We start from the raw sequence: 12,438 nt of genomic DNA, 5'->3' as shown, positions 1-12,438 counted from the left end.
ATAAGCACTATCAGGTGTGTAGGATATGTGTGTTTTGAGCTATATGTTTACTTTAGGCAGAGTTTTTTTGCCCTGTTGACTGAAAGTGCATGTTACACTGACGTCATTGAATTACATGTTAATATTCTTAAAGTTCCCTATTTACCTTTCAATTACATCTTGTTACTTTATTTTTCTCTATTAAAATGCTGCTTGTGGTAGAAGGCAACGTTTTGCATGGAAATTGTACAGAGCACTGGTTTTTCTATGATCGGGTGTTACTTTATACATGGTTTTGTGCGGTTCTGAAAGTTCGTTGTCATAGCTGTTCCTTGTTTGTAAAAAGTACAAAAGTAGCCCGTCACTTTGTTAGCCAACAAGGCGAAGATGAAGCAGTTAGAAGCTCATCAACAAAACTGATACTATACTGTTAATAGGGATGTAATCAAAGTAAGTCTACGTTTGTGACTTCCTGTTCATGTTCTGCAGGGGCTGCAGGAATAGAAGTACGTGTGCTCTGTAGGAAAGGGAGTATCTGTCATTTGCAGTACCAACAGTAAATAATAAGACCTCTACAGAAGTTTTCAGAGAATTCATCTTTGTTGACACATCTGTCCACTCATTTGTCACAAGGTACAAGGCAGTTCCAGAAGAGAAGCGCCACTGTGGTGCGACAGACTGTCCAGAGCCCTCGAGATCATACCGGAATTTTCAGCTGGACGCAGCATATGAATGTTGCTGTGTGAGGATGGGTTACTCCTGTAACTGAAATTTGCATATCTGAAGATGGTTCTAGACGGACAGAAACCAGCTACGTGAATAAACATTTTTGCAATCATGACGGATTATAAGTAACATTGTATAACCAGTGATTGCAGTATCCCACCAGACATTTTGTCTGTTTTTTGCAAAGTGCGAGATTAAAGGCATCAAAAAGAAAATTATTTCACTTCATTTTTCTAAATAGAATGTGACATAATTAACTTCCACGTGACATAATGTACTACATACATAACTGATATGCCATTGACACTAAAACCTAAAACAATTAAACACTTATCATGATAAGATCGTATGTGTTCCGCTTGCGGAGCTGTTAGTGATGTGTCAAGCATCGGCTCTTTCTCTCTAAGTCGTTCCTTGTGTGACTTTCCCTCTAACAGAAGGATGGGGAAGAAGGTTGTAACTCGAAACAATTTACACTTTTTCTCTTCTAGCCAGCTGGGTATTTGATCTTTAAAATATTTCCTTATTTCTTATCCGCTTTTTATGTGCTCCAATCTTTTTCTGCATTACAAAGTTTACTCTGCTGAATTGAAGCTTTTTACCATTTTCCAAGTCACAACATTGTCTTGTTACCAACGCAGTATCACAAAAGCGTTAGTACATTATATAGGATGTGTTTCCTAAGAGCCGTTAAGTGCCGTTTCTCTGGAGTTATAACAGTTATACGCTATTTCCGTTTTGAATTGTGTTGCTAGACTCAATCCTAACAAACAATGATCGTCTAGCCTTTCATTTGACTGCTAGTGTCTACAGAAGACGTCGGTTTGTTTCTCTTTACACGCAAAAATATTTTTTAAGAAGGGGAATTTTACGTGCCCATACGATATGGCGCTCCCAAATTTAATCCACAGGACGTTAGATGTATAACTTTGCATAACAGTCTGTAGCTAAAGAATTAACCACATATTTCAAATAGATTTAATGTATTATACAGTACGTAGAGGTATAGATCTAGAAAAAATTACAAATGCTACAAAAAACACAACATTACGTCTAAGAATAATAAAAAAATTTAGAAGATGGTGGAAACTGCTTACGTAGTCTCTAGAGTACACTCCCTCGTATGATTCTAAATTGGTAACGAGACTGTAGTATCTAGGTACTCAAGTTCCTCTATGCACAAGAGTTTCCTCTTCAAAATGGAAAGCTCTTTATACCGGACGGTGAATGATATAATCGTCACTGACATCTGTTCACCTCCTTTCATCAGCATTCGAGCCGTACGAAATTAAAAGATAGGCTTTATTGAAAGAAAAAAATATTCCTTTCCAGCCTCTGCCCAAAGTATGCTAACCAGTTTTATTGAATGTTGTAGTTGTAATGCTGATAATAAGTTTAACACAGCGAACGATAACAGATCTTTTCAAGCACAAGGAAAGTCATTCTGCTGCTAGTTGCAGCAACCAGAGTTCACGGAACGGAAAATCAGGAGGGAACTTAACGATAACATTTGATGATGCCATCGGGTTTTTAACCATATATAAATGAAAATATAACGCAGAGAGCAGTAGTAGTTTTTGTCGAGTACAATGAAGGCTGCATTGTTGCTTGTTGTTGGTAGGTATTTGCAGATTTTATTATCTATCATTCACGATAAACATTTGTTTCTTACCCCCATTTTACATAAATTCTCATGTATTAATCCGTGCGAAAAGCTATTTTAATGTATAGAATGATAGTCGATTGGCCGAGAAAAAAAAATTAAATTCAATCGAGGCGACTTTAAAATGCATATCTTATTTCGAATGAGCACTTGTTATTCTTTACTATTCTGAAGCTTATCTCGTCCACTGTAAGCTGTTTGTTATATCGAATCATCAGCAGAGTGCAGTAAGCAACTGCTAAACCACTTGGACCACATTATATTCTTGTTGTATCGTAACATGATACTGACATATACTTACCTGTGCATAAAACTGTTGCACAATGAATAGAAACAAAGCATCTAATATGGAGATCGATTCATACTGATACTATTTAGACAGTTCCAACCCAATCGTTAATGCCCGAGTTTTTGCTGTGTACAAAACTTTATAAATGTAAAAAGAAAGAAAGGCTACGAGTGGCATTCTTACTGTAGGAAACAGTGATTAGGTATCACAAAGTTTTAAGAATGAATTTAGAAATCAGAATAAAATGTATTCCATCTGCAAAACGATAGAAAGCTGCCTTTAGTAAATAGCTAATTACACTGAATTCACGGAAATACTTTAACAAAGGTAATGCGCTAAATAAACAAAATGCGCTTGCGCCAACTTCGATGTAAATTTCACGCGTAAAATGAACACTAAAGAAGTTAATCTGTGATGACATAATTTTAATAAAAATTTTAATTGCGACTAGCAACACTTCATAGATACTATATTGCGTCACGCAAATAACGATAAAGCTGTGTCTTTGAAAACAGCTTTAGTCGTGACCATAAGTAATTAATTCCTTATCCATATCAGATACTATTGGAATAGTGCCGTACAAACTTTCCTTCAAGGCAAAAACCTACTGCCAGTACTAATGTTATGTAGAGATATGTTCTTTACAGAACAAAACATAAAATCATAAAATTACTTTGACTTCAAGATAGCCAGTATAGTTTTGTCACTCAAACATGTATTGCACTTATATCACTTTTCGTTTCAACTGATTGTCTGTGTCGGCATAGCAGTGCTGCACCATATGATGAAACATAGTTACTACAGTTATGATGAGAGGACAGGACTACGTTGGTGGCCATCGCATTTCTAACTTCAAACACCCAATTATCAGCCGGCCAGGGTGCCCAAACGGTTCTAGGCACGTCATTCTGGAACCGCGTGACCGCTACGGTCGCAGGTTGGAATCCTTCCTCGGACATGGATGTGTGTGATGGCCTTAGGTTAGTTATGATTAAGCAGTTCTAAGTTCTAGAGGACTGATGACCTCAGATGTTGAGTCCCATAGTGCTCAGAGCTATTTTTTGAACCAAGAAAGCTACTATTATACTGGCATGCGTATAACAAACAACAATAAAACTTCTGGATGTATCTTACTTTGCGATGAGTTGCTTGCAGTAGGATGTAATGCTATTTATGAAATTCAGGATAGACACTAGGCTCCATTGATTAGCGATGAACTTGAATAAACTTGGGCCACACTGCTTTTTTGATTAACTCTAAAACCCTTCTTGCGGTCATGTACTACGCACATACATGTGCTCCCTCACTTATATCTTAGCTTCCCCCTTATTATAACACCAATTCCAGCACAACTTGTCATTTCCGCCCCAAGACACATGTCTGTACCAAAACGCAGATTGTTCGCAACTCATCCCTCCGTGCGTTCTTACGACAACGATATTATTGTTACATGAAATGTATGACCCGTGTCATACTAATATAACATCCCTGACATTTCCAGACTATTTACTACAACGACTTGACATAATTATTTGTTATTTATTCTTTCATCATATATTACAGTCTCATAAAATGTCATTGATGATTAATTTCACAAGTATATACAGTTGCAAAAATGGTTTTAAATTTATGAAACCAAATAGCTGGAAAATACGTGCTGCGCGGTGTCATAGTTTTACAAGCTATTACATACGACCTGCATTTGTGAGCCATCTGTAAAGGAGGTGATCAAAATGGAGTTTGGTATTTTCTTTGTTATCAGCAGGCATCAATGTTCTGGCAGTTTCAAAGAAAAAACGACAACGTTATGTTTTTCATAAGCTGTTCAAAATACATACTTGTTTTGTTAGAATTAACGGATATGCTGCACTTGAAATGAACTGTGAAGACGTTTTACCTTGTACACGTAGCTCTTAAAGTATGTATCTTAGACCTCGTATCTTCGGGACATTTTGCTTATGTTTTTGTCCAAACTACCGCCTCCCAAACTAAGGAATACTTCTTTTATACTGTGTAAAGTGTGAACCGTTATAGCCATATAATATCTCACTGTCGTACCTTTGAAAATATCTTTCCGACTTTCACTTTTGTTCCATTAAGAGTATTGTGTTGAACTATTTCTGCAGTGAGTTACCGAATAAAATCATAAATCAGGTCCGATATCCGGTATACTCGTACGTTGTCCACTAAATGACATTTCGGAACTGTATCGAATATTGTTCGGAATATTTCAAGGAACGAGGCTTCGATGTGGGCGTTATTGCTCATAGTGTAATTCCTAGTCGATGAGTATCACAAGACTTCTGTTTGCTGAATCAGTTTGGTTTCATATGGAGGAGACTTCCGTCCTCCAAAACGGGGTTCATCTATTCTGCAACTACACCGAGTTAGGCATCCACTCATGTGTGCTTTTTTCGAGTCGCTCGGAATGCTTTGTCGCTGTTCGACCTACTGTTAACTTCTGCTGGAACTGGAGAAAGTATTGTATAGGACCTTAAAGACATCTTCTTAGATCCAGATACATTTCCACTACTGAGCGGTATTAGTTTCTACTTGTTCGATCAGTTACGTCAATGTTGACTAACTGGGTCTTTTGAGACAATTCAACGAAATCTAATTCTGTGGTGAATCAGATTCGGAAAAGCGAAGTCAGTACTTCGTCCTTCTCTCCTAGATTTGTCGAGAGGGTGTCAATACAGTGAAAGAGTGACTTAATAAGTGAAGTAGATGTGTATATGGTACCCATACATGTTAAGATTTTTGGTCAGATCGGCTAGTGAGTGATTAATTTAAATATCATAGCTGCTTTCAGGTTTTGCTTTTAACAAGGCTCCGAAGTCTTTAACCGTGTATTGAAGCTCTCAATGTTTTGACAGAAACTTAGTAACATATCACTCAAACTGTGACGAGTCTTTGCATTTTACTGAAAACTTACTCGGCACATACAGGTCTAAAATGCAGTTTGCAAATACTCGTAGAGTTGACCATTTTGTGTTTTACACCCTCGTCTCAAAACTAGCTGAATATTCGATCTTGACAGCTGCAATACACTGTAGTGAAATTCCTGATATTTCTTCTGAGGTGGAATCCTTTCCTATATCCGTAACATTCTGTTCACACTAAAAGACGTTGAATTTGTAACTGCCCTATGATCACTGAGCTTCTCTTTCATAACAACTGATACGCGAACTCTGATGCTGTTAGAAGTAAGAGAGTGGCTTCTGTAACTAAAATGCTAGAGGTACTTGTCAGATATGAAATGAAATGAGCGTATGGCATTTGTCAGAGAAATTGCCCAGAACAGTCTCACACAAATGCTGCCTGTGGCACCAGGTTTAATCAAATGGCTCTACTATTTAACAGCTGTATGTATTTTGAGAGTTAGTGACTGGTTTTGGAATCCTTTTACACTTGAGAAGTACAGAACCATGACGCTAAGCTGTGATACATACTGGAATGCGCACGCAACACCTCTTGTAGGAATGGTGAAAAGAGGACGCCAGCTTTATTTATGCAACAAAAAAAGTTACTGCACCAGTTACGTTTTGCTGACAATAGTTCTCGCAATTTTATTTCACCTTAGTGTTGTAGGAAGCAACATAAGTTTTCGATCATATGTCTGCGTGTGTGTAATTCAACGATTTTTCCCATGCGGTCGTCTGTTTCGTCCTCAATGCAACTAAAAAACCAGAAAATGTAAAACATAGAATATAATTTTAGCTATTCAAGGATAATATTTTTGAAATACCTTCTTACGCATTTCATACCGCGTTCAAAATACAGAGATTGAGTCAATTCACAACGTTTGTTTGCGCACATTGAACTGTAACGTAAGATGTCACATTCTTCGTCGCCTCTATGAAAGGTTTCGGTGTGCTGGCTGAAAAATTTTCTCCTGCGTTACATTTCAAATGTTTCTGTAAAAACCATAAGAGGGACTTACAAACGTAAGATGTACTGCAATAATGAACAGCAACGAAAAATGCGCTACAAGTCACTAACTAAACAAACTACTAACAAAGGGATTAAAGAAAGGTAAAGATAAGTACGAACAGGCACATAAAAAACAATGTTAAACAATAAGTAGCATAAACAAAAAAAACTGGGGGAGAATCGTGTAAGAATTAGAAAGCCAAATACAGGCCACATAATAGACGCTACTGAAGAAAGCGAGTGCAGTGAAAAAACTCATATATTTTTTCCAGAAAACTGCGTAGTGAAACTGACAACAAGTATCCAACAAAACAGTTGCATAATAAAATAAAACTGCAATTACTGAAAACACATTTCTTGATCACAGAGTATAAAGAGAAGTACATGAGCCCTAAAGTTTCCATATTGAGATCTCATTCCAAAGAACAGAAGGAAACATGTCCAGTCATATTAAGAGCAAACTACAGATCTAACAGTGAGAGGATGCATTGTCTTCTTGGTAGATGCCATCGTACCGAAGAACATTTAAGTGCATGGAGGGGTGGACACGGTCCTCAAGCGCAAACGCATAGTAGTTTAGATCGATTATGGCTTCCATTATGAAGAATCACCGACACGAATACATTCATCAGACCATAACGCTCCCTCACTCATTGCAGGTTGTTTGCCTTGAGACGTTTCACGCCCTACACGCCACCCGCCTTATACCCGATCGAGCATAAAACGTCTTTCGCCTAAAACGGCCGCTTAAAGCAGGTCCGGTTCAGGTATTGGAATGAAAATTGAAGCCTTCGTCGCCGGTGAACAGCAGTCGACGTGAGCGTACGAATCTGGATCCTGCTGTGGACAGCCGAAAACAACGTCTTTTGCGGGATAATCGTTGAGCAGACACTGCTGGTAGCCCCGTAGTTCATCTGGGGCGTCTTTCCCTCAACTGTTGCATTCCTGTTCATCCGTACACATCTCCGCAGCTGTCTGTCACTTCTGTCATCTATGGTCAATGCTGTCCCACTAGTCATGCTGTCAGTTTTTGATAGTGCAGTTTTACCATGCACAGTTCACTTTAAGCAGGGTGACACTTGAACAGTTTACAAACTGAGGCGTGCATCCACTCTTTGCCAGAAAGGCAATAATCATACCCTTTTGGACGTCAGATAAATAGCTCCGTTTCCGCATTATGACAACGATTGCACTGTCCCCCGCGTCTCCCTGATGATCTTTACATAGCCTCCACCGTTAATACTGAGCCCTACCGTCATTCAGTGGTTATCTCGAGTCGATGTCGAGCAAAGGCGGTGGTCACATTCCTGTGACGGGACAGTGCATGTGCTACTATCTTGGACTTAACGTAGATAGTGAAATGACTCTGATGTCTCACATCGTACAATATCCGGGACATCACAAGAAGTTATGTGAGGCGCTCCATGCAAGGCTGTCACTTCTTTGCCTCTAAATTTAGTATGAATGTAACAGAAAAACAAACAAATACTAATGGTACCTATTAATCTTCTCTATCACGTTATTTTCAGAGGACGGAACAGGGACAAAATTTTAATAGGTTACGTTCATTATCTTGATGAGGAGCAAAACACTTTACAGAGCCGTCCACTTGGAGATATGTGTGCTTTTCAGTGAAACCCCAGCTACATGATCGTAACAAGGAAGGCTTCCAGATTCTGCAATACCTTTTTATTCTTTACTACTAAGGGTAGAGCGGGCTGTCTGATGTCAAAACCAATGAAGAACCTAACTTTATGAGCAAAATATCTTGCTAGCCTATAGTGTGGCAGAGCCTTACTAAAAAGGCAAACCTTCCCTAATATAAGTGAGGAAAGAACTAATATTGTCAATTTAATTATGAGTTAGTAACAATCCAACAAGAACTTTAAAGACCACTGTAATTGTATATTGGAACACGAAATTAATTACGAGAACTTGTCCGACATGAGCATAGCGTGCATGTCGCTGTTGATTCGTTCTTTTTTACTTTCTGGGACGAGCGGACTGTTCAATTAACACATATATAGCATACAGCAGTGTTGCAGTGCTAAGTGGGAGAGTTTCATTAACATCCATTAGACGAAATAGCCATCTGTAATTACGTTCACTGACTTTTACAGCACTGGTAGCAGTGGCGGAGGTCCACGGACAACCAGAAGAGTCGACCACCGCCAACATCGGGAATGCGGATCTAAGCACCGGAAATATCACGGCTGAGAATAGATTTCTGGGGAGGTCGTCCAACACGGAAGATGACGATGATACCATTTGTGTCGCAGCAGACAACAAGTTCTACTTGTATGCTAATTCGTTGAAGCTGTATTCTTGCTACAACCAACTACCGAACGGTAAGTTACTTTAAACAGAACTGTTTTCTGTTCAAAATTGACAAGATAAAACCAGTTTGTTAAAGATAAAAATTCGCGAATGGTCCCACAGCGAAAGTGAAAATATGAGTGAAATCAAATCATCAAGGAACAGTGGCTACCCTTGCCTCACCGAAATTACGAAATTGCAACTCTTCATGATTGTCCACCAAATCCATTCAGAACAATTTGCTGCGCATATTTAGTCCACCTTTTATAGTAATTTTCTTGCCCCTTAAAACTGCTGCATGTTTTTCACTAGACATCCTGGAATTCTTTTAGGAGGATTGTGTCGTGTAACGCGACATGAAGTACGCAATGGGCCATAGTTTCAACATTTTACGAAAAGATATTTTACCAGGCGACAGAAGTTGCCACGAGTGCCGCGGTCCGTAGCGTGTGGTTAATTTTCACAGTGAATGTGTTGGCAGTGAAGTACACACACCTATACTAAGCTTAACACTATAAACCGATAGGCAACGTACACTTTTCTTCATACCCTGTAGAAGGCCGAAAACTGGATTAGTGTGTATAAACAACACCCGTCATCCGCTTAGGAACAAGTAGAAATAGTCTTGCAAGTTTAAAGAAGTTAAAAATTTAACGACGCGTTGACATAGAGACGAAGAATTAGGTGAACTGGGCAATGACAAGTGAACGTACTGGATTACATCTTATCGGAAACAGCATGTTGGCATTAAGTTAGGGCACAAACTCATTCATTGTCTTAGTGAGACATCTACAATGTAATATCGGACCGAAATATATGCTACTTATAGGCGATGACACACTGTACTAGCAATCAACCGTATAACCATTGCAAAAAATTTTCCAAATATCGGGCATTTATATGGTAAATAGCAGCATGCCACACATTTTTATTAGTAGTCAGTGAAGGTTGAAAAAAGAACCTGATAAAAGCACGTTACTTAGGCCAGACCAAAATATCGCGAAAGAAGAAGATGTGGGTTGTCGTATTACTGGTTAAGATTTTCACTGCGTTAGAAGTTGTGCCTGCACGCGTGTTGGTTAGTACAAGAGTACATGAAAGTTAAATAATGAATATTTAGATGAAAATGTCTAGAAAACAAGTTTGTTACTATACAACCACGACATTATTTAATTTGGCTTTACGTGGCCACTGCTGTAAGCAGGCTGATACATTACAGTCATCAAGAACAGTGGTTAAGGAAAACGCACCATCTATCGAAGCTTTCAGAAGAGTTGTGCTTATACTGTGAAATTGTTCATCGTGTCCTAGCAAAATATCACGATTAAAACTCATGATGAGCCGACCGAAATGCCCCAGTCCCATGTGCAATAATATTGCGGACGATTAATAAACAGAAGGTGGCCTCTCATCTTGCACAAAGCTGAGGTCCATAACTTCACAGGGATCGTGCAAAGTAACACTGGCGCCATTTCAAGAGAATAATTTTTCAAACCCTAACAAAATGTGTATCTTCTGGAGTTGGGGAAAACTGAAGGTCTCACCACTACAAACTTTTGGTCTCTCTCAAAACAATTAACATTTTGGTGATCTTGCGCTCTCCAAACTTGGCATTCTGAGTGATGGAGAAAGGTACCTAATTCATTCAGTGTTTCTAAAGGGTGATTGCGTCGTTTAGCATCCGCAGTTCTGACTTTGACGATAGCTTCTGACAGTACGGCGCAATTGTAAATTCTTTGTGATTGCGTTTATCTGTTGTCAATTCAAGTCTAATAATAGAATTTATGTCAGCGATGAGTCTCTATCTGTGTCCTTTGATGTTCGTGACTATTAAGTATCACGAAGGCTAAGTCCCATCACAAATCAGCAATCAACTATCCCGTTATCTGTCTAAACGTTAAAGATTATTCTACTTCAGTCCGACTTCTGACTAATAATTCAACCGTAAAACTTTTAAACTTCAGATCGCCTTTAAAATAACCTAGCAGCGCTTAACATGCGTTCTACTATTGCAAGAGTACAAGAGAGAAATGAAGTTAACATCTCCATGCCGAGTTACATTGTAGTAACCGCAAACTTGCAGCTCGATGTGGCTACAACCCTCTTCTAGTAAAAATGTTATCTTTGGTCAATTTGTGGTCTGGGGTTTAACTTTCGTAAATAATAATTTCTTGAATTCTTTCTGTTTCGTATCATATGGTATTCTTTTATTCAGTCCTTTCTTTATGATAAGCATTAGTATTTACATGACACTGTTGTTAATTAAACTGTCAAGAGTGTAAATTTTGTTGTCAGTAGCTGTCATCACTGACTAGATGACTGACTTTTCTATTTCTTTTTGCAACAAAAGGGTGTTCGTTATGGGTTGGGCGAACGTTCGGACGGCGGAATACCGTTCCTGACCTGCACACGAAGGACAGAGTAAACGCATTTCATCCAGTCACGTTGGATCGTTCTACAGTTAAGATGGTCTCACGTACGACAAAGTTTTACGGTTACTGGGGACCGGCGGTGCTGACCATTCCCTAAACACAAACTCAGAGATTGCCAGATCAGTTCCCAGCAAACGCAACCGAGGTCCCTCAGGTTATCGTCATTTACCTCATCACAGGATACAAGCGTTGCTCACTGAATGCTTCGCACGCCAGGAGCATTATCCTCCTAGAGGAACGTGGTTCTAGTGACATCCTTAAACTTTCGATATAAGCTATAAGTCAGGTTTATTCGCGTCGCCAATCTTCCAACGGTCTGCTATAGTACCAGTAAGAATAGGAACCCTGTAACATAGCACACTGTGTGACCCCACATTATCTCTGATACACGACCGTAACATAATCTTGTCACAATGCTGACACTGAAATTCGTGCCACGTAAAAAAGGTGAAGACTTACCGTTGTCCTATCACTAGTAAAATTAAACTGCTATCTTATTTTTGTACTTCCTATCTTTACTAAAGCGCATTTCTCTTCTTTGCAGTTTACGTTGTGAAACCAAAGAGTCAATGCAAACCATACCTGTCAGATTGTCCCAGGAACTAGGAGTATTGCAAATCAGTTGGCTCAGATTGAATCGTCTGAGAGGGAGTGAAGAATGAATAGCTGGACTGCTGACTGAAGACATCTGCTGTTTCCAGAGGAGCCAGGAAACTGGAAGAGTGTCAGAACTTGACTCTTATACTTAAAAATAACCCGTCGAATCTACACATCCTATGCTGTGTCAGTTTCTGGTTACTTTACGACATGCAGTAAATATCATTTCTGTAAAGATTAGTATTAAAAACATTGATTTGTATTCTTTTTATGTTTCAGTTTTTTCTATAACAGTTGCATGCCGACGCAATAAAAGTGTAGTTTCATGACGTCAACTGTTATATTAAACGGTAGAAGATATTTCTCTACCTACAGGCTGACAAACGACGGTTTGTTATTAATAACATCAGATGCATTTCATCCTTTATCCACGCTGACGCCCTATATTCCCAATGTCCACTTCCAACCTTAACGCACTGACTGCCACGAGGACACCGGCGGCC

At 39.0% G+C, this 12,438-nt stretch overlaps 1 protein-coding gene across 1 annotated transcript in view; it reads left to right on the top strand.

Annotated features, from left to right (window-relative positions):
* The window catches only part of LOC126162270 (uncharacterized), a 101,645-nt gene extending 89,480 nt beyond the window's left edge, over nucleotides 1-12,165 (top strand). Inside the window, exon 3 of the mRNA XM_049918670.1 lies at nucleotides 11,883-12,165. Coding sequence (XP_049774627.1) covers nucleotides 11,883-11,944 — 62 coding nt within the window. The 3' untranslated portion in view covers nucleotides 11,945-12,165. The remainder of the gene's footprint in view (nucleotides 1-11,882) is intronic.
* The last annotated feature ends 273 nt before the right edge of the window (nucleotides 12,166-12,438 follow it).

Source organism: Schistocerca cancellata, chromosome 2 (assembly GCF_023864275.1).
Source record: "Schistocerca cancellata isolate TAMUIC-IGC-003103 chromosome 2, iqSchCanc2.1, whole genome shotgun sequence".
NCBI lineage: Eukaryota > Metazoa > Arthropoda > Insecta > Orthoptera > Acrididae > Schistocerca > Schistocerca cancellata.
Note: the sequence above shows the minus strand (reverse complement) of the source record. Positions and strands in the feature narration are given on the sequence as shown.